General features: G+C 35.4%; 1 protein-coding gene across 4 annotated transcripts in view; it reads left to right on the forward strand.

Moving 5' to 3' along the window:
* LOC145261253 (sodium-coupled monocarboxylate transporter 1-like) overlaps nucleotides 1–23,386 on the forward strand; it is a 179,360-nt gene that overhangs the window by 111,108 nt on the left and 44,866 nt on the right. For all 4 annotated transcript variants that reach the window (XM_080119647.1, XM_080119650.1, XM_080119649.1 and 1 more), the window contains 3 exons: nucleotides 288–373; nucleotides 5,217–5,329; nucleotides 11,113–11,183. In XM_080119647.1, the coding sequence (XP_079975773.1) occupies nucleotides 288–373; nucleotides 5,217–5,329; nucleotides 11,113–11,183 (270 nt within the window). The remainder of the gene's footprint in view (nucleotides 1–287; nucleotides 374–5,216; nucleotides 5,330–11,112; nucleotides 11,184–23,386) is intronic.

Raw genomic sequence — 23,386 nt, forward strand, 5'->3', positions numbered from 1 at the left:
GTATATGTAACACGATGTAATTTAATAAGTTAACAGTATCATCATAACTTTTGTACTATCCCCCCCCCCCGAAAAAAAAACAAAAATAAATTTGTACTAAAAAAAAACAACAAAAAACCCCCCAATGAAAATGCAGGAGTAATATCGTGTTTACATTATCGACGCCCTAAAACAACGTTCCTATGGAGTGGTCATTTTAAGATGTGTATATACCTATGTTTAATAAATCTAGTAAAATTCAACTAATAGTCAGATATGCAATTTACTTCCGAAATAAATCGTTACAGATTGTCGTGTACTTTGTGATGGAAGTACTCAATTATCCCGGCCTCCCTGGCCTCTTGGTCGCCAGTCTGTTCAGCGGGGCGCTCAGGTAAGTAAACTTCTTTCCAGATTGGAACACATTTTATGGAAAATTATTTTACGGTAGGAAAAAGCAGTATATTAACACATCGAAAACATTGATGATATTGAATTTAGCAGGAAAATAGACAAGAAATGATTTTTTGTGCATGTTCTTAACAATGAGCAAACGTAATATGCATATACATAAATAATGACTTAAATAATAATAATGATAATAATAATAATAATAATAATAATAATAATAAAAATAATATTAACAACAATAATAATAATAATAACAACAACAATAATAATAATAATAATAATAATAATAATAGCAACAGCAGCAGCATTATGCACAAACAAAGCCATATATTGGTATGCATAGATTTATTCGTCGATGAGTAAGGAAAAGCTATAATTGAGGGTATGAGCTATTTGTACCAAAGTATTTTGAAACCTAATGCTTCTCATCAGCAGAGGGGCTAAGGGGATATTAAAAACATTTAGCTAAAGGGATAATTTGGTAGATATTAAAGTATCTTGTATATAGGGGAGTGATTTGCGGGATATCTAGGGGAGGGAGGGGTAAAACTAATGTAGATGACTTTGAGCTAATTGGGGATTTAATGGGAATTTGGGGATATAAGAAGTGCGGAATATGAGAAATAGGGGGATAATATAGCGATGCTCTTTGTGTAAACAAATCGAGCTTAGGCATTTGGACGATGTCAAAACATCGTTAATTCACAACCCACACAGCAGCAGCCGTATAGCGTAACAGTGAGAAGCCCTGATTGTCGTTTGAGAGATCGGGTTTCTATCTTGGCTAAAGGTAGTTACCTCTCTAGCAGCCTTGATAAGCTGTGATACAGCGAAACATTACGTTATGACTATATATATATATATATATATATATATATATATATATATATATATACATATGATATATATATATGTGTGTGTGTGTGTGATTTTTGGGAAAGGACCCCCAGCAAAAGTGCTCGATTATAAATAAAATTCAACATAAGAGTGAAATATTTATTTAGTTATATATTTATGTATATGTTACAGACTACCGGCAGCAAAACTGACTTAATTAATCGATTAAGAAAATAAAAAAGTAAAATGATTAACACATATCTATTATATTACTTAAAACTGAAAAATATATGGCCTGTGTGTTGATACTCAATTTTATTTATTCCATTTTTAATATTTTATCTTATTTATTTATTTTTTTCTGTATTTATAATGAATTCTCATTTATTTTTAATTTTAAAATTATTTTCTGCGATCTTATCAAAACGGTTGATGTTCATTTTTTGTTTCTATGGACAAAGCTTTTTTGTTTATTTTTAAAAAAATAATTAACGTATATTAAGTGTTTTAATTTGATGATTTCTATTTTAATTTCAAATTACTCAATTCAATTTTAAAGTTGAGCACTTTTAATTGACGTCGATATCTGCTGTTTATATACGATATAATCACGTTGACACACCGGTTCCCGCTGGATCACCGAAGTTAAGCAGCGTTGAGCCTGGTCACTACTAAATGGGTGACCATTTGGGACTTCCAGGTGCTGTATGTTCTTTCTGCTTATCTCGCCATTGTTTCCAGTCGTCCTGGATTCTCTTTGTCACTGGATTCAAACAGTGCCGATTCAAGAGAGGTGTGGTTAGGATTGCGCGACCCTTGTCTCACAATTACACGCGCAACTGCCCCACAGGGGTATCCTTTGTCTTTCGAGATTAAACGGAGGCATCGATATTTGTTGTTTAATTGAAGTTTAATAAGTTATGTTATAATTTGTATTTTTACTGTTTATAATTTGATGTTGGGCTTTTTAATTTAATGTTGCGTATTTATAATTTTAAATGTAGGTTTGATTATTTGATGTTGAGTGTTTATAAGTTGTATTTTTACTGCTTATAATTTGGTGTATGGCTTTTTAATTTAATGTTGCGTATTTATTGAGTGTCTATAAGTTGCCCGGGTGTTTGGAGGTGTGTGTTGAGCAAAAAAACAAAAAACAAAACAAAAAAAGCAGTAGGCAGGCAGGCTCGAACTCGTACCGCGAGGGAGGAAAAGAACGTAAAAAAAGTGACGTCTTTGCTATTGCGCCTATCACCAAACCGGGAGTAACGAAGGTTTAAATCAAGTCTAGTCAATCAAAAAGAGGGGATGACTTTCGAAAATATCTGCGAAAAACGCGACCCTTTCCTATAGAAAAGTGCCAACTTGAGGGCGAAGGAATTAATGTTTTATCCAATTTGTCGATATTTATCATCCGAAGGGTTGAACTTCAAAACAATACCGATCTTGTAAAAATCTGTCACATCTCCCAATCTCGTCGTCCATAACATTTTAGATGACTTTGGTGCAGATTTGCACATCTTGAAGCAGAGGCGACATACAAATTGAGCAATTTTCAATGAGTTGACTATCTCTGCAAGTTGAAGGGTATTTCTATAAACAATCACATGTCTTCTCAAACCAGCAGTAGACTTGTAAACTTTGCTGCATATTAAACAGATCGGGCTTATAGGTGCAAAGTTGACCTGAACAGGAGTTTATGCGACTTGAGGTGGTTGACGTAGCCAGCTTTTGACAAAAGCACTCGTTCACAAGTGTGGCATTTCCAGCTGTGTGTGACATGGTTAAGACCATCAATTAAACCTTTGCGAAGCTCTTGCTTCACATTGCTCTGGGACTGCTTTCTTTTTTCTAGAACATCACAATTTTCACGTACTTCGGTCTTTGCAGAGTCAGTTCTTCCCACGTATCGATATCGACTTGTAGGACTTTCAAATTGTTCTTTGTAGAGTCTCTGGACCTCTTTCTAGGCTTGTGTTGAGGGCGCTTGCCATTTTCCAGCTCCCCATAAGAAATTGTTTTGACAACCTACAATCTCAGGAGTCAGCAGAGCTATCCATTATATGCTGCATATCAGCCTTCGTGTTCGACAAAAAACAAAACAAAAAACAAAACAAAAAACAAAAAAAAACAAAACAAACATCATCTGCATACAGTAGCTCCTTGACTAAGAAATGATGCAGCTTGGTTCTGGCATTGAACTGTTTAAGATTAAAAATGAGACCTGTGGCTCGAAACTTTAACATGACATCCTTATCGCAATCCCGAAATGCATGAGCAAGTAGAGCAACTAAATACATACATACATACATACATACATACATACATACATGATGATTGCAACCTTGAGGATTTGTGCCATTATGGACGCATCTTAAGTTTTACTGTACTAGCGGCGAAGCGAATGACTGTCTCATACATACATACATACATACATACATACATACATTTAAACAAACAGGTGAGATTTATAATACAGACTATCCTGGATGCCTGGCGTTGCCCGGGTGTTTGGAGGTGTGTGTTGAGCAAAAAAAAAAGTGGCAGTCCTAATGGTCAAGCTTCAAAACGATACTAATCGCGTGAAAATCCGCCGTCCCTGTCGAAAGTTTTAGGCATACATACATACATACATACATACATACATACATACATACATACATACATACATACATACATACATGCATACATACATACATACATGAGTGCAGCAACTCGTTCTCGAGTATTGTCATTACTTAATATATCTCTGGCTTAAATGAAGCAAACATGAGCGCAATTAGCAGCACGTGCCAGACGGTCAGTTCTATGAACTTTCTATAGTCCTTCACATTCACTGATGACCAGGTCCAAGCTGTTGCGCCCCGAACACCTACCAGGCCATTTCCAGAGCCCTTATTGCCATTGATGCCCATATCCGCATCAGTCCTCGTTTGTAATTAACCTTTTTTTGTTATCGAAATACACACTGATTGCAAAATGTGTACCATTGCATATCAAGTAATGCCTGTGCTTGGAGCTTTTTATAGTGAGGAAAGACTTTGCACTGAGATTATCCCACTCTCTAAACAACTGCCACATTGAACCAAAAAGAAGAGCAAGTCAACATCATTGGAAGCAGCAGTCGCAGGTTTTATATCAGGGGTTTCCTTCTCCTAAAGAGGTTGCCTTCACCACGGCTTACGGGAGCTCTCTCCACCAACTATGCCATTTGATCCATGACTGGGACTTAGTTTGCTGGGCACCAGAGAATACTCCACACGCCGGTGGGTCATGTATGCCGCAGCTGACAGGGCTTAAGCTCCTCTGGAGGTTTCTGTCAGGGTTACCTCACCCTAAGCCTTTGGTTAAAAGAACCTTGGCCCACAAGGCAGTGGAGGTCCAGTTATACGGCGCAGAATACTCGCCGTCCATCAGAGCCCCGTCTGCGTGGCAGTGGTTATGACGTGCACGTGGGATTGATTTGTCTGGGAGAAGCCCCGTATGATGCTAAGACATATGTGCTTTTAATACACGTCCACAGCAGACCTTGACCACCTTGATATACATACATAAATACATACATTTAAACAGACAGATGAGATTTACATCATAGATTATAGATGTTTAAATCTTATAATTTGATTTTCAGTGTTTATAATTTAATGCTGAGCTTTATAATTCCAATTTGACTATTTCAATTCGATGTTTATCTTTTCTATTTAAGTTGAATATTTTAATTTGACGTTTAACTATTTTGAATTTGAACTGACAACTTTTGCTTTATAGGTAGATATTTAAATTCAGTTGTTTTTTTTAATTTGCAGTTTATCGCTTTGAATTTAAAGGGAAGGGGTTTCGATTTAATTTTATAAATTTTAATGGCGTGACATACCAACCGACTAACAAACAGGCTGACATAGCCTCATAAGACAAGCACCGATGCGCCAAAGACAGAATTATTATTTTTTTTATATTAGCTCAAATTTGTTTTCAATTTTCTTTGATTTCAGTACCGTTTCGTCTTCTTTGAATGGTTTGGCTGCAATTACCTGGGAGACATTCCTAAAGAACAGACTGAAACACCTGTCAGATGCTAGAAAGGAAAAAGTAACAAAATTTCTCGGTTTGTGAATTTTTTTTATTCCCTTCTTTATTCTCATATTTTATAAGTTTTTTTTTCACGCCAAATCTTATTAAAACTGTTGCGTATTCGCTATTAGAATAAAATAACAAAGCAAAAAAAAACAAACAACAACAACAACAAAAAAAGAAGCGAACGAAAGCAGTATCTGCTTTGTTTTAATTAGGAGTATTGTTTCCATCGATTCATTCCTCGCCACATTTCGACTGCTGCAATCTCCAGCGAGTCTCTCAGATATATTGTGCATTTTCTTTACCACATTCATGTGTGGTACTATCGTTGCCCGATGATTGTGTCTTGGTGTGGCAGAGAGATTCCAGACTAGAATCTTTTCATCCTGTCAGTGTGTCACAAGAGTACGATACTCACATCCCCGTTTGAAAAAAAAACCAACAAAAAAAAACAGTTCACTATTGTCTTGATTCCATATTGTTTTTAATTCTTGTATAGTCCGTTTGCGTAATCATTTCAATATCGCCATCGGTCAATGCAGTAATTTTGTGACCATACAAGGCAAGGCTATCTTTAGCCATAAAACTGCATCTTCATATCACTCTTCTTCTTCTTTGTCCATGGCTAGTCGGTTTCTAATCGATAAATACAACGGATGTTTCGAAAGTAATGCCTCCTATTTTTATTTTACTCGAATGGATCAGATAAGATTGCAAATTGCATAGTTATGCATCTGAAATTTTATCTCGCTGTTACAGCTATTAACGGTGTGAGACTCAAAGAAAGCAATCCCTATGATAGCCGTGCATCAGAAGCAGAGATGTGTAATTAAATTCTTCCATAGAGAAAAATTAATGCATTTGATGTCAGCACAGTTAGGAGATGGATTCGTCGATTTCAGAGTGGCAACATAGATGTGAGTGACAAAGTACACTCTGTACTTGTACGACTTGTACTGGCATGAAATGAGGCTGGCAAAAGTGCACTAAGAATCGTGGTGACTATGTAGAAAACTGAGTTCTGGGGCACAAAATGTCGCTGGTTTTAATGGTACCAATCCTGTTTTCGTAGCACTTCAACGTTTTAGATTTTAGGTTAAAAAAAGGAGGCCTTACTTTTGAGTCAGTTTTCGTAGGAATAAAAACGTTCATGCCACGCTGCACGTGATTGCTTATGCCTAAAGCTATGGCAAGAGAATATTCTTTTCATTATTTTGACTCTCGGATATATATCAGCGAATATCTTATATTATTGTTTTTAGACAGAGTGATGTGGTTCTTGATTGTTTAACTGTGTCTAACTGTGTCGGATATATACTCGAGAGTCTAAACAATGGAAAGAATATGCACTTGTCATAGCCCTACTTCTGTCATGCTATGCACAAGTGAGTGTTTATTAATTCCAAAGTAAACCTCAACGATCAATTAGTTCGATTTAGCCGAGAGCAAACGATTGGCTCATTTTTCACCGCACCGAAATATAAGTGGGAGGTTGCTACTCCTTTGTCTACATCATTGCACATCTTTATCTGATGATGATGAATGTTTAGCCACAAGGAAATCAAGTACCATATTTGGCGTTTTTCTTTTGCATGATTTCACTTGGATTGAACCCCGATCTCTGGATCCATGATAAAACACCTTATCTATTATTCCAAATATTATTGTACAAAGAAATTTAATAATGCAATCATATTTCAATATGATGGGAATACACCCATGACCATCCATTTTCTTTTAAAACTCTTTTATCTTCCTCTGTAAATGAAATATTCCATTTGGTCAACTCGGTTCGACCATACACGCTGAAAAACTAAGGTAGACACAATTCTTAGAATTAAATATAAAAATTAAAAAAAAATCTTTTTAAAACTCTTTATCAAGTGATTTCTCTTACACTGACGGCGCTAAGTTAAACACATTTTTTTAAATCTATCTATCTATCTATCTATCTATCTATATACATATATATATATATATATATATATATATATATATATATATATATAAAGTAATAGCGTCCGTGTGTATGTGTGTCTGTGTGTACAACTCTTCTACAGCCCACACCACTGAACCGATCATGACCAAACCTGACATGATGAATATGCCTCACTTAGAGATGGTGTACACCATTTTTCAAGGTAACAGTAAGATGTCAAGGTCATAGTCGATGTATATATTCTCTCCTACAGCCATTGGACCAATAATGACCAAACCTGACATGATGATTGTCTCCGACCTAGGGATGGTGCACACCATTTTTCAAGTCAAAGTTAATGGTTAAAGTCATATTTGGTGCGTCACAGCAAAGTCCAGCACAAAGCACGGGAAGCTTTGCTTTATCTTTGATAAAAATGTGTCTTGTAACAGAACGAGTATTAGTGCGTAGGAAAATATCAGTAGGAGCTGTAAGATAGCTGACGTGCGAAGATATTAGCAGCAGTAGTCGAAAAAAAAGCACATATGCAAATTAGGAAGTGTGCGCGAGAAGAAAAAGAAAAAAGGCTGCACGTGGTCGGGAGAAGAAAAAGCACGATTGAAACAGATGAATGTGTAAAGTCGAAGACGAGATATGCCTGTCAAAAAAAAAAGAAAGAAGAAAATATTGAAAAGAGAGTGAAGATTACATTCGTTGTTTTTTTTTTAACAAAAACGGATGTAATTTTAACTCTTTTCAATATCGCTTCTTTTTTTTGTCTGATGAAATGATTCCTAGAATTAGGATTCCACTGAAACATGTATGCACATATGTAACCAATAATGTTTGTATAATAAACAGACTATATATATTAGGTCGGGGCAAAAATAGTCGTTTTTAATCAGATATATGTCAAAAAACGATATTATTTTTGCACTAACCTAATATATATATATATATATATATATATATATATATATATATATATATGAACAAACAATGATAGAAAGATAGATAATAGGTATGAATAGTCTGTGATAGATAGATAGATATATAGATATGAACACCTTGTAAGAGATAGAAATAAATAAATAGATATGAATAGATAGATAGGTAGATAGGTTTGTGTTCGAATTAATCCATAATAAAAATGTTCAGCCACTGATTTGCGGATAACGATCGAAATCAAAGATGATTGACATTTTAGAACAAAAGAAAAGAAAAAAAAATAACGAAGCAGGAAAACATTGAAATATTAAATTCAATCAGATAATCTCTAATTGTCAAGTTAGTAAATCTTTAATCGATAGCGTTTGATTTGATTGATTTAATTATGTTTCCAATTCCGCAGACGTGATCATCGATTTCTTTTTCAGTTTTTGCTTCGACTGGTGTAACGATGCCATTAAATATGATATCGTATCCAATCATTTCTCTTACACGATTCAATACCTTGCAGGTGTTTTAGTTGCTTAGATTAAATTATATTATTAATTAGCAGTGTAAAACCACGTATTGTCCCGCTCGCCAAACAAACGTCTTTTTTTCTGGTCGTATCGACGTCTCGCACATTGATAGCTGCCGAGGGGGAAGCGCACGGAATAAATAAAATAAAAGAAGCCATAAACACACACACACACACACACACACACACACACACACATCTTGTAAATATCATTTGCACTCTGGATGCTTTACACGCTGAGGTCCACATCTATCTGTCAGGGAATGTCAGTTCATCTCAATCTTATAAAGCTCTTTCGATCTGGTAAAGCCACGACCTGCATCCAACGTTTTCCAACTGTAAACTCTCCTAAACTCTAACATTTGTTAACTGTCGCAAACACAAGACTATCCGCACTGTGTCTAGCTGTCGTAAACTGTCGCAAAACTCATAGCCAATCCGCAAAAACTGTCCATAAACTAACTCTAAATCTATCTTTCTTTCATTACCCGTTCTTTTCGTTTAAATCGCCACTACCTTTTGATTAATGATTATATTCAAATATTCAGCTTTCTTTTGTGTACCCTGGTGACCAACTTCCTATCCGTTGTTCTTCTCATAAACTTATTTCCTCTTTCTCCCGAATCTGCAAATACCGCATTCATCCAACATGGATTATAAAAACAAACTCTGTAAATAAATGTTTGTATTATTTACATATATTGAACTAATGTTCTCATCTTGTGTCTTATTTGCACAATGTTTCGATCGATGTAACCTCCGAATTTCTTCTTATTTTTTTAAAATTTTACTTCAGTCGAAGTTCTCAGAAATAAAGGGGCCCACAACCATGAGCTAACACTTGAAGTCTATATGAGATACATAGATATTCGAATGTTCCATTAAAGTTCTTTATCTCTCAAGCACTAGGTGTATAAGTCGACATGCTCGGTAAACGAAAGGCAGAGGGGGTTGGCTCCACACTTCTGAGGTTTCGTATTTAGGTTAAGATGCAAATAAATATACACAAAAAATTAAAAAGTAAAAATAAATAAAAATAAATTATAAAATATCAAGCAAAACACTAGAGGATATTATTTCTGAAGTTTAATTAATTTTCTTTAAATAGAACACGGGTTTACACATGATTTAACCATTAAGTTTCAACAGCAACTTTAGTTTCGTAAACTTTAGGGTTTTAAGAAATTAGAATTGATTAATAGTTTAATTAAACTTTAGGCCTTCTATTTTGTTACAAATATTTCAGAAATAATGTCCTCAAGTATTTTGCTTGATATTTTTTATTGACTTAATAAATTTGTTGTAAATTTATTTTCTCCTTAATTATAAAGGTGTTGATTAGCAACAAATTCTATGCGGCAGTTTTCTCGTTGATGAAAATTTAATCATTGCGACAAGCGATATTAACTAATAGTAATATAATAATAATAATAATAATAATAATAATAATAATAATAATAATAATAATAATAATAATAATTAACATTTCTAACTAGTCATGGTTGACGAAATAAGAACAGTTCAGAATTTCGTATGTAATGTTGTGACCCCTTGAGCTGTGATCATGGGGAAGTATCTGTGTTAACTGTGGTAAGCAAGGTAAAGGGCCAAAACATTATTATTATTATTATTATTATTATTATTATTATTATTATTATTATTATTATTAAGACGCGGATCGCTGGATCAATTATTATGATTAGAAAAGAAACAATTAAATTGGGAAAAAATGATTGACATATAATATCACAAAAGGAATGTGAAAATAGAAAATAGATATAAATATGATTTTGGGGTTTGCATAAACAAATAACTAGATTGAGGTTACATCAGCTGTTGGTCTGAGACATGTAATGACGTGATGAAATGTAGATTTGGGGAGATTCTAAGAGTCGTTTGCTGGACATCAGAGAGAACGGACGTCTCAAAAAGGGGAGTTGGTCTCCATGAGGCAGGGAGCGGCGTCATTTCAGGCAGCCAAGATGTAAAAATCTCTGAAAATGCTGGCCGGATCAGGAAAATAAATGTTCGTAAATAATTCAGGTATGTGTTGTGTTATCTGTTAAAAAGAACTGTTTGTCTTCAACTGTTTCGATACGTCCACGCCAATCTTTTCCTGTTAGAACTGTTGCATAAAGATTCCCGATTTCGACAAGACGCAGTTAATCAAAATAGGATATTACATCGGCTGAAACGCTGTGAGAACAATATATAAAATGAGAATGATAATCTTAATAAGCCAAACAATATAAATTATCAAACCTCATTAAAAAAACAAACAAACTGAAACACAAAAGGACACAGTTCAGTTTTTAGAGGTGTGTTCATTTTATTAGAAAATATAGGGGTATTTTCTCTTGTCGCATATTTATAATTGATTATAATTATGTAGTTTTAATAAACTGTTATTTTTTTCCTTCTCTTCTGTTAGTTGGCATTTTTGGCATCCTGGGAATGGCCATTGCTTTTCTTTGTCAAAAACTGAAAGGGCCGGTAACTCAGGTAAGAACGATTTTATGTTGTTTACATTTTACAGAAGTAAATTTTATGTTCACACTTGTCAAGCTAACTTTTTTTTTATCCCAAACAAAACATATTACGACTTGGAACGTAAGGGGTCACTATTTGGGAGTATGTCTAACAGATAACTGCGAGGAATTGAGTAGCGAGATGTTTGTTCACATTACATTTAAACTTCTGCACGTTAGTACAGTCAGGGAAGTAGGAAACAGGGAGGAAATTCCAAAGTCTAGTAGTCCGAGGGGAGAGACCTTTCGACATCTAGAGACCTCAACAATGGAAGTCTGGAATTTTGCTTCTTTTCGGGTTAGTCGAGATTCTGTATATCAAGGAGACACAAATATTATAGTTAGGACATATTTTACGACAGATACTACAATTACAAGTCATAGGGACCCTTAAAATGATATTAACTAAATGGTGAAACCCTTTCCTCCCAAATTGGGGCTTATAACCGGATGCAGTTTAGCTTTCCCCAAAACGCACAACCTCTAAAATTTAGGTCCTAAAATTTAGGATATTCTGGACTCACGGTTCAATCCATGATCGGATTCAATCTATCCAGTCATGTATTCAATGGCCATTTAATAGCAATATTTAATCATAAAATGAAGACAAGAAGTTTATACATTAAAAAAGAAAACAAACAACAAAAAATATGGAAGATTAACATATATTTCACGATGCAGTTTAGCTTCCTGCAAAAATAATTAAGTCATTCATCTTCAATAACTCCTTCATAAATAGTAAAACTGGTTAAGCGAATCAGATTAGTTTATGATTCATCGAAGAGTTTTGTGCCAACTGGTATGTCTAAGACAATTGTTCTCAACCTTTCTTTTCAGTTCGCACCCCTCAAGAAATTTTTGGGAACTATTTTTTTTCTGTGTCTTTAACCGGTAAAAATAGCTGCTAAGCAGTCAATATTAAAAAAAGATTGAAACTTGATAGGTGTAAATCGACTTTAGGTGCTCTTGTACGCATGCACAAATATACGTTCATATTTCAGTTCCTATTTTTTTCTATTTTCTATCTTTCTGGCGATAGCCCCAAGTTCAAGACAGATACTACCATTATAAGTCATAGTGCACCTGAGAATGATATTAACTAAATAGTGATTCTTCTTCCTTCCAAATTGGAGCTCATCACTGGATGCAGTTTAGCATCTTACACGCATAATTTATTCGTCCAAATTACTTTACCCCCTTCATTAATAATGGAGCCGATTAGGTGAATAAGACTAATCTATGACTCATCGAAGAGTCTTGTACAAACTATCGTTAGTATGTTAGGCAATGGTTCCCAACCTTTTTTTTTGTCTGCTCCCCTAATGAAATTTCCTTCAAACTTTGCATCTCATAAAATTTATCTTGTGTACTGAACTTGCGGCTGAATACATGGTGATTGAATTTATTCAATCATTTATTTAATGGTCATTTAATAATAGTAATCAACTCTCAAACGAAAACAAGAAGTTAAGTTTGGCAAATTTCGACTAATCTATATATATAAAAGCGAAAATGTATGTATGTATGTATGTATGTATGTATGTATGTTCTCTTTTTCTGTATGTCTACAAAAGGCTTTTTTTCAGAGAAGCGGTCGGTCGGTTCACAACTTTTTAAAACTTTTTATATCACATATAAATCGTAATATCTCACAGTTAACAACGAAGCTCGCCTGTCTATTTAATTTTCTAGATTTCGGGAAGATAAATATTCAACATTTGTCGCTCGCTGCATGTGGGTTAGTCTTTTTCCTATAACATCTTGGGAAAAATACTATCCCGCAGTCAAACTTGACCTCATTAAGTCATTAAAACGTGCACCTGCCAAATCCAAGTAATTAAATAAATTCAAACGTGTTTCCGTTAGCATCTCGCGGTGGGGCAATGGTTAACATCGCACGTTTTTTTTTCACACTTTAATTTACAATTTTGCCTCAGCGGTTTGGGTTCGATCCTCCTACTTACTTTTTTTACCCCCCCCCCCAATCCCGGAGTTTCCACACACACCTCCAAACACCCGGGCAACGCCGGGTACTCCTCGCTAGTTTAATTTATAAAACTCACTCTGTCTGTTTGTCTTCATTTTCTTAGAGCGCATTTCTTTCGCAGAGCTGCGTGAGATGGATGAAATGATTACATCTTTTTGCGAACTATACCTTTCTGTCTTTTTTTAGCCGGTAAAAATAGCTGCTAATGGGGCCAAAATTGAAAAAATTGAAACTTGGCAAGCGCAAGTCGATTTAATGTGCTGTTGTACGCATGCATAAATATAATTCATATGTCAGTTTATTTTGAACTATTTCTTACATGTCTGACGATAGCTCAAGTGGTAACAATTAAGGCTAGAGTGCTAAATGTTTTGGTTTCGATTCTAGATGATGGTACCTAAGTTATACTTTTTCTTACTTTTGAAATCACTACTATGTATTGGGCAAAATATAATCAATAGTGAATTAGCTCTACAATATTAATGAATACGAAACTTGCATAAATTAAAATATTTTATTTAAGCATATTTTACGACCGGGTGACGCCGGGTGCCCTAGTAGTATTTTATATAAAACATCGTAAATTTATTTTTTTAAATATACTTAATAACAATACTTAACCTTAAAACGAAAGCAAAAAGTTAGTAAACTGCCCCCCCCCAAAAAACAACAACAACAAAAAAAAATAAAAACAAACAAACAAAAACAAATAAACAAACAAACAAAACAATAACAGCAACAAAAAAACGTCACCAAAAACAAAAAAAAATGTAACATATAGCCAATGCTGTATTTTTTTTTTTTTTTTTTATCTCAAACCCACTTGAATATTGTCTCGCAGCCCCAGGAACCCAGCTTAGGAACCAATGAGTTAAGAGCTTCTCCGTCATAGTTGGAGTACACCTAAACTCGGTCCTCTTCCTAGTGTTCTGCATTCTTGTCATGGAAGTCATAATCAAGGCCTGAACAGGTCTGTGTCCTGGACAGTCTTGTATATATATTCGTCTCTGTTCGACTCAAAAAGTAAATAAAACCTGCAATGCCAGTTGGTCTACAGATGAACATCAGGACGAGGCGATACTTAAGCATCATTGAAAAAGAAACATGAAAAAAAAGAACGTGGCATCATCCGTGTTCGTTGACAGGAAGAATCTTGCACGAACGGACGTCTTCAAACATCCAGTATTGATAGCAGTGAGGTGACGGTGGTTAACGACATTAACTGGGCATGTCAAGTTCGAATCCAGTTCGTTCCACGGAAAAAAATTCACTTAGGAATGTTGGTAACCTGCACGTGGCCCGCCTGCAAGTACCCGATTTTTTCTAGAAAGAGTTCTAACTAGAAAGATATCGAGGAAAGGAATGCCAACAATAGTTGTCTGATTCATATGAAATGAATTACGAGGTGCCTCAAATAAGTTTCCAGACTTTTTTCGTATGCGCACTTTTATTGATAGTACACACATGAAATTCTAGTCCAGTTCAAAGTAATCTTCCCCGGCTGCAATGCACTTGTTATACTGTTTCAAGAACTTCTGGAATGCCCTATAAATGCCCTCTTGCGTGAACGTGTCAATGACCCTCGTCACAGCCTTCTTTCATCTTCTCAATTGTCACATAACGAAAATCTCTAAGGGTTTTCTTAAGCTTAGGAAATAACTAAAAATCAGAGGGAGCAAGGTCTAGACTACAGGGAGAGTGAGGAACAGTCTCAACCATCTCCCTGCTGTCATGACAATGTCGTTCTTTCTGATTTCCGAAAAGATTAAAATGATTCGCGCGGAAGTTAGAAAATTGAAAATGTGGAGAAATGAAAAATATTTAAATGATTCGCGCAGAACTTTGAAAATTGAAAATGTGGAGAAATGAAAAATATTAAAATGATTCGCGCCGAACTTTGAAAACTGAATATGTCGAGAAATGAAAAACTGAAATTTGATTCAGTCACAATTTTTTAATCGTCGTCATAAAACGGAGAATTACGATTCGACCTATTTGTTCCACAAAAGAAGTTGTAAAAAAGACTGAAGTCGAGAGGGCACCGCAGTCAAGTTTTTAAAACCGAATTAAACAGATCGGAATTAAAAATGTCGTACAAACGCTTACAGGAATACTTTTTTATTATTACACAGATCAAATACATTATTACTGGAAGAACCGTAGAAAACTCCTTTGCCCCCCCCCAAAAGTAACGCATAACTGATAAAAGAAAATGCTATTATAAACTAATGTCCGACCGATCAACGAAAATGAAATTTTAAACCAACGCGGACAAATGAAACAGAATCTCTCTCTCTCTATTTTTTTTACAAGGTAGTCACCACTTATCAAGGCCCGGAAGCCACTCGGGGATAAGGGTTATTGTGTGTACAGTACGTTAGTGTTGGAGATCTGATAATGTGTCTTATTTAAGGAGGCGGTTCATCAGGAATTTGTTTATGTTGACTTGAAGACATCCAGGTTGTAGTCAGGTGGGAAACAGGCAATCGGAACAAAGTTCCACAGGCGTGCACTTCTAAGAAAGAAGCTTTGTTCATGGAATCTACGTTTTGATTTTGGCACAGATAAGGAGTGGGGAAAACTTTTGACAGTGGTTTCAGCTAGGCGGGTGTTTATCGTGAAAGATTGGCGAGGGGGGGACCAGAGATTGGAGTTCAGACGAGCACCTGCCATGGTAGAAACGATAAAACAAAGACAGGCTCGCAATGACTCTCCTGTGGGAGAGAGGTTGCAGGGAAGAGAAAAGGGCATTACCCACTAAGCCACGAAGTATATTTTGTACTCTTTCAAGGCAGGATAGGCTATTTTAGCAGCTCCTGCCCAGATGTGGCAGCAGTACTCCATCCTTGGACGTACTTGGCTTTTATACAGATAGAGAATTGCATCAGGGGTGAGATATCTTCTGGAGCGGTAGAAGGATCCTACTATTTTTCAAGCGATCTTGGCAACTGACTTGATGTACGTATTCCATTTCAGGTCAGGAGTAAAGGTCAAGCCCAGAAGCTTATCAAAACATGGAGCTTCCCCTAGACGAGAGCCTCCCTCCCCATATCAATTGATGCCAGATGAGGATCAGAGCGTTGATGATGTAAAGATAGGAGCTTGGTTTTAGATGCATTAAAAGTAACCAGCCACCTCCCCCACTGTCCCACACGCTCAAGATCAGAGGAGAGAGAGAATCTGAGAGAACTTTGTCATTTACGGCCTTTGATGTGTTGCCATAGATGGTCGTGTCATCGGACTAGATGTCAACGAATGATTTAAGTATGTGTTTTGGGAGATCATTAATGTATATCAGGAAGAGAGTTCGGCCTAGGATGGACCCCTGAGGGACTCCAGCATTAATATTGATGGCCTCTGATTTCTGCCCATCAACTACTACTCTTATGAGCCTATCGGAGAGAAATGATTTTATGATCGAGAAAACATTTCCAGTTATACCGTAGCTGGAAATCTTGTGAAGTAGGCCCTTATGCCATACCTTATCGAATGCCTTTGATATGTCAAGAGCAATTGCCCTAGAGAGGAAGCCTTTGTCAAGAGATTCGCTAATCCTATGAGATATAACCGTCAGCACATCTGCTGTAGATCTGACAGAACAGAAACCATATTGCATGTAACTAAGAAGGTTATTTCTGCTGAGGTGGTTGACTATTTCTCTATTTAATATGGATTTCAGCAACTTACTCATGACACACAGGAGACTTATTGGTCTGTACTGAAAGGGAGAGGACTTATCAACTGAGTTCTTAAATACATGACATACTGATGAGGTTTTCCAGGATGTTGGGAAGCACTTCTCTTTAAGGCAACGCTTAAAGTTTTGTAAGTATGGGGGCAAGTTCTAGTTGAAGCTTTTTCAGCACAATGATTGGAATGCCGTCAGGGCTAGTTGCTTTTCTGGAATCAAAGTTCTTTATTAGCTTGGCGACATCATGCACAGATATTTTTATGTTGCATAGCGTGTTGTTTGTTATAGAAGGAAATACGGGGAGTTGATGGTCTTCGTCGCATAGGGTAGAATTAGCTGCAAAGTCATTGGCAAATAGTTTGGCCTTGTCTAACGCTGACGAGATTACCTTATGTCCATTGATGATGGTTGGGATAGAACGCACGCTTCTGTTCAGGATCCTGTTTGCTATTTGCCAAAACTGGTGGGAACCAAGCCGCTGCTCAGCTACTTTGGATTTAACAGACTGAGCATATACCTCTCTTGCATTTTTTATTACTCTTTTGCAGTGGTTGCTGGCAGTCCTGAAGGCAGCTTTAGTCTCAGTGCATCTATTACGCTGGTAGCTATGGAAAAATTGATTTCTGTGCGCGATGGCAGCAGCACATTTTGGAGAGAACCATGGCTGGCTGTTAGGTTTTTGTTGGAATTTTTTGGATGGTATGAATCGGTCTATGCCCTATACAATTAACCATTCGGTCAGGTCTGATACTATGGAGGACATATCTTTTTTAAACATGGAATGCAGTGGTAGATCGGATATAAGTGTACGGAAACTATCCCAGTCAGCGGTAGAGTATCGATATACAGTATGGTGGAGAGGTACATCTCCAGACTTATTGCATTTCATTTTTATCTTAACTGATACAACCGCGTGGTTGGAAGATCCCAGAGGAGACAGAACGGAACTTGAACATAGCTCAGGGGAAGTTGTGAGAAAAAGGTCTAGAAGGCTAGCATACTGACCGGAAGTATCGGGCACTCGTGGACAATCTGGGTGAGGTCATAGACAATGGCAACATCTTGACAGAACCTCACCTCATCATCTGTCTTGTTAGAGTGGGTCAGCCATTCCGCATTGTGGACATTGAAGTCACCACCAATATGGATGTCAGCTGAAGGGTGAGCAGACAGGGTGTGGTCAATTTTTTCAGATGTGCTCTTAAGGATCGTAACTCCGCTGTTGTGGGGGCGATAGAGAGCGAACATAAATGCAGTGGTGTAACCCGGAAGCACATATAAGGTAAATTAGGGTCTTCACTGGAGATATCCCTACCACATGAGAAGCCATCTTTAATGTAGGCACATATTCCATGCCCATGGCGATCTTGGGGGTCAGATTTAGATGTGAAGTTAGAGTATCCGTTAATTATGAACTCATCTAGGGAAGTGGTCAACCCTATTCCAGTTTTGCTTAGAAAGAATATGTCCTGTGTCGACTCCTGTAATTGGGTTTCAACCTCTGGAAGGTTGGAACGTAGACCCCTGATGTTGGAGAAGGAGACCTGGTAGTAGGGGTCTACGTTGGAGGATGGGGTTCTATATTAATACGATAGCGTGTGCGTCATTTTGTATACCACGCTTACACCTTTTTTCTTCCGAGTGACTGTCGCTTAATTGTTATGTCCCTCCACTTCTTGTAATGAATAATTTAAGCAAGAATTCTTCATGTCTTGGTTTCGATTCAGGTTGATGCAACCAAGTAATATGGATATATTTTTTATTTTGAAATCGCAATTTTTTGAATATATAAGAACCGATAGAAAATTGACTCTATAATAATTTATACAAAGTCTGCATAAATTAAAATATCATACTTAAGCGTATTTTAGGGTCTGGCTACGCCGGACGTCCCTGCTAACTTAAATAAATAATTTTGTAGTTTTAACAAAAGAGCTACAATAATATCAAGGCGTCTCTATTAACGTTGAACATCCAGAAAATGCCAACACCAATATATTACATACGAAAGAGTTCGCTGTGGAATTTCCACAGGTCCCGCTAGTATTATTTTAAAACTGACGCATAACTAACGTACGAGCATGTTGTTTCTAATCTAACGCATGACCGATTAAAAAAAGGCTATATTAAACTAACGCATGGCAAACCTAAGAAAATGTCTTTTTAAACTGAAGCGCAACATACCAACAAATCTTATTATAAATTAAATGTTACAGGGGATGACAGACAATACCTCTTATCAAAATACTTGTACGCATATAAAATAAGATACGTCTATTCAATGTCAAACTTAATTGTATCGGCGGACGAAGCCTTGTATGGTGATACGAGGACGCAAATTAAAAAAATACAACCTGGTTTGATTAGCTTTTTAATTATTTATTTCACAGGTTTGAAACTCTGGGCCGCGTTTTCTTAATTAGAAAGAAAGAATAGTTTTAATTGGTCATAATCGATAGAAATAAATCTTAATTCATGCTTGGAATAATTACTATTAATTAAAGTCTCGACATATACTTACATACATCACACACACACACATATAAACATATAGCTAATCTATATTATAAATCTCACCTGTCTGTTTAAATGTATGTATGTATGTATGTATGTATGCATATATTTATGTATGCCTAAAACTTTCGACAGAGGCAACGGATTTTCACAAGATCAATATCGTTTTGACGCTTCACCCTTCGGACGACAAATATCGAAAAATTTGCTAAATATATTAATTTCTTCATCCTCAACTGGGCACGTTTCTACAAGGGGGTTGTTTTTTTTCGCCAATATTTTCGAAAGTCATCCCCTCTTTTCGATTGACTAGCCTTAATTTAAACCTTCGTTATTTCCTGTTCGGCGATGGACGCAATAGCAAAGACGTCACATCATTTTTTTTTCACGTTTTTTCCTCCTTCACGTTACGGGTTCGAGCCTGTCGTCCTACTACAACTTTTTTTTTGTGCTCAACACACACATCCAGACTAGTAGGTTTATATGTAATTTAAATACTTTTTCCTTTGATGTTAATGCCTGATCTATGAAGACATGTTTGTTTCAAGGTTAAAAATTAAAACATCAACCGATAGCTATTACGTTACGTATGCATATTCGTAATGTCGTCGTTCGAACTTCACCTGGCAATTTCCCATTTTATTTTAATTTTCACACTTTTGCACCGATTTTCCCCAGCTAAAACTTAAATATAAATTTTCGCATTGGTTCGAATACTCTGTATATGAAGTTTCATGTCTGTAGACCAAAAACTGACAGAGGAGTTTGGTAGGCAAAATTTTTAAACACACACACACACATATATACGCATACATAAATATATATAGAAAATGGTTTGTGTTCACTATATCCTTTTTACGCAAATATTATGCAAGTATAAATATGTAGAATATCTGCATGAATATAATTACACGTAATAGTTAACTAAAAATGATCCCACAAGAAAACTGAATAAACAAATAGGGAATTAATTAAAATGAATGTTTAAAACAATATGCAAATTAACTAGATCTGTAGCAGATGAATGCAATTCTACGACTCATATACATAAGAAAGTTGTATTTTCTTTTTAAATAGATAAAACGGGTTTTAATATGAATATCAATGCACAAAAAGCCCAAATTTATAGGAGTATAAATCCCAACCAGATGAAAAAGCTCAATACAACCAAAATAGGAAATAGATTTTGCCATGAAAGAACACAGTTTAAGACTGCGAATTATATTTTACAAGAATTTATTGTTCAACAGGATACCCCAAAAGAAATATTAAGATTTCCTTATGCACAGTTTTGTTCATATATATTTATGAATCACATCTTATGCAAGCTTAGTAATTTCAGAGAACAATTTTCCATATATTTATCAAAATGCAAAAAATTGTTACCGTCATACATTTTCATACAAAATATTATAGATTGAAGAACTTTCAGAAATAATCAAATCTAACTTTGGTGACTTAGAAGAACAGGTGACTCGAAGTCCGCTGCAAACAGTGTCAGATATAAAAATTACACTATTTTTCTAAAAAACATTTAATATATATTTCATAAATATATGTTTATAAAAATAAAAACAAATTCAAAACAATGAAACAATAACATTTTATTTGTTATTTTATGTGAAAAAATAATTACGTATATTGCGATATTTTTTTTTTATCCGACCCTGTTTTTCTTTACAAAGGAGTGACATCTGACCAGTTGTCAATGGGACAACATCGTAGTAATCGTTTTTAGTGTCAATTTGGTCAATTGGATTACTTAAGAAGACGGCTCATCAAGAACTTGTTTACGTTGGACTTGAAGACGACCATATTGTAATCAGCTGGAAAGCAGGGAAATGGAAGAGAGTTGCATAGGTGTGCAGTTCTTTCCGCTGCAAACTTCGTGTCGCCTGTTCTTCTGATTAGTCCAAACATTTGTGGTGGAATTTTCTACCATTTAATGCAATTATGAATAGTCTTACGACATTACCAATCGGAGGTAAGGTAGGTGGCAAAGAAAATTGGTTAACTTTCTAAAAGAACTTTACAAACTCGTGAAATTAAAAATCGCGGCAATATCTAAATTATGAGGAACCGTTTTTTCATAAACACTGCTTGTCAATCTTCAATTTTAAAACCGGAAGTCGTCACCAAATACTTTGGTGGATGTTAGTAGTCATTATAGGTTCTGGGGGTTTCGTTTTGCATTCGTGTTATATATTACATTGAGAGTGGGATCATGTTTTGTTGTTTGAATATCTGATTGACTCACCTCATTATTTTGAGTGGTGCTCGTTTATAGTGAAAGACACACCCACCTACACACACACCCACACACCCACACACCCACCCACACATACACACACACAAACACAAAGAAATCAGTAGTAGTAGTGAAAATAATATTATTATAATTATTAATAATATTATTATTAATAATATTATTATTATTGATGCATATATATATATATATATATATATATATATATATATATATATATATATATATATATATTGGAAATGGTAATTAATAAAAACCGAAGAAACTGCTCAATATTGTTGTAGAGCAAATATGCGTTTTATATCTTTCTGTTAAGTTACATTATTGTTTCAGCTACCCGGCCGTTTGTTTGGCCGCCTGTAGTTTCCTCAGACTTTTACAAGTCTGTAAAAGTCTGAGGAAGCTACAGACGGCCAAAAAATGGTAGAGCAAGGAATCAACATTATATAGGGCCCGAGCAAAGCCGTGCTGAGCTGATATATATATATATATATATATATATATATATATATATATATATATATATATATATATATACGTTTTATTTTTTATTACCGTATCTTTCTGTTAAGTTACATTATTGTTTCAGCTACCCGGCCGAAAATAATAACAGAAAGATACGGTAATAAAAAATAAAACGTATATATATATATATATATATATATATATATATATATATATATATATATATATATATATATATATCAGCTCAGCCCGGTTTTGCTCGGACCTGTTACTGTTGATTCCTTGCTCTACGTGTGAATGTACTTTATTTATATTAAATGAGGGGATATTTGAAACAATGAAATACTTATTCATTTGTTAAACGAACAAATTCCATAGAATTGATAACCAATTACATTTACATAGCAATTATGTAAAATTTAACAAAACTTTAGAAACTAATAAAAAACCGTTTATAAAACTAAATTATCGACACAAATTTACTCTAACAACGTGTTGTTCCCTCCCAATTTTTAATTAGAACTTCACCAATTCTGTGTTTTTTCTACTGGAAACCGAGAGTTGAAAAGTAATTCGTGGGCTCGCCCCTCCGTGCATCAAATATTGCCTTAGTTAGGTAATTAATGGAATCGCATTGTTTTCCAATTTCGTAATCAATTCTTACTAGATATTTCTACAAATTTTCAATGACATTCAAATTGGATAAGCGCGCTGGCCAAAGCAAAACTAGGATCTCTTTATACTAAAAAAAAAACTCGCTAGTACAACAGGCAGTGTGGATTGGGGCATTATCCTGCCGATAAACCCACTTTTCTCCACATAACATTTCTCCGCCATCTTTAAGAGATGCATTGCGCATCATATTCACGTATCCAGATGCAATCATTTTACCCTTGGCCATCTGTAAGTTCGTATTTCCCGTTGCTGACATCGCTCCCCAAACTATTACTTCACCATTTCCACTATCTCTAGTGGAAAACGACTATTTGATAATTTTTGGATCATGCCAATAATATTGAAGGCCATCTGGACCGACGGTTAATTTTATTTTATCTGAGAACAAAACATTGCTCAATTCATTGTCCCACGTTTGGTACTTTTTCTTTAAACAGTTTTGGTTTCTGTTTCATCTTTCTTTATTTTCTGTTATTATTTATTTATTTTTCATTCCACGTCCATTAAAAAATCTCCTAACTGTTCTTGCTGAATTAGTTCATTTTCAGCTTTAATTTTCGAGGTGGACATACCTTTATC

Source organism: Euprymna scolopes, chromosome 37 (assembly GCF_053919585.1).
Source record: "Euprymna scolopes isolate OS-2025 chromosome 37, ASM5391958v1, whole genome shotgun sequence".
Taxonomy (NCBI): Eukaryota; Metazoa; Mollusca; class Cephalopoda; order Sepiida; family Sepiolidae; genus Euprymna; species Euprymna scolopes.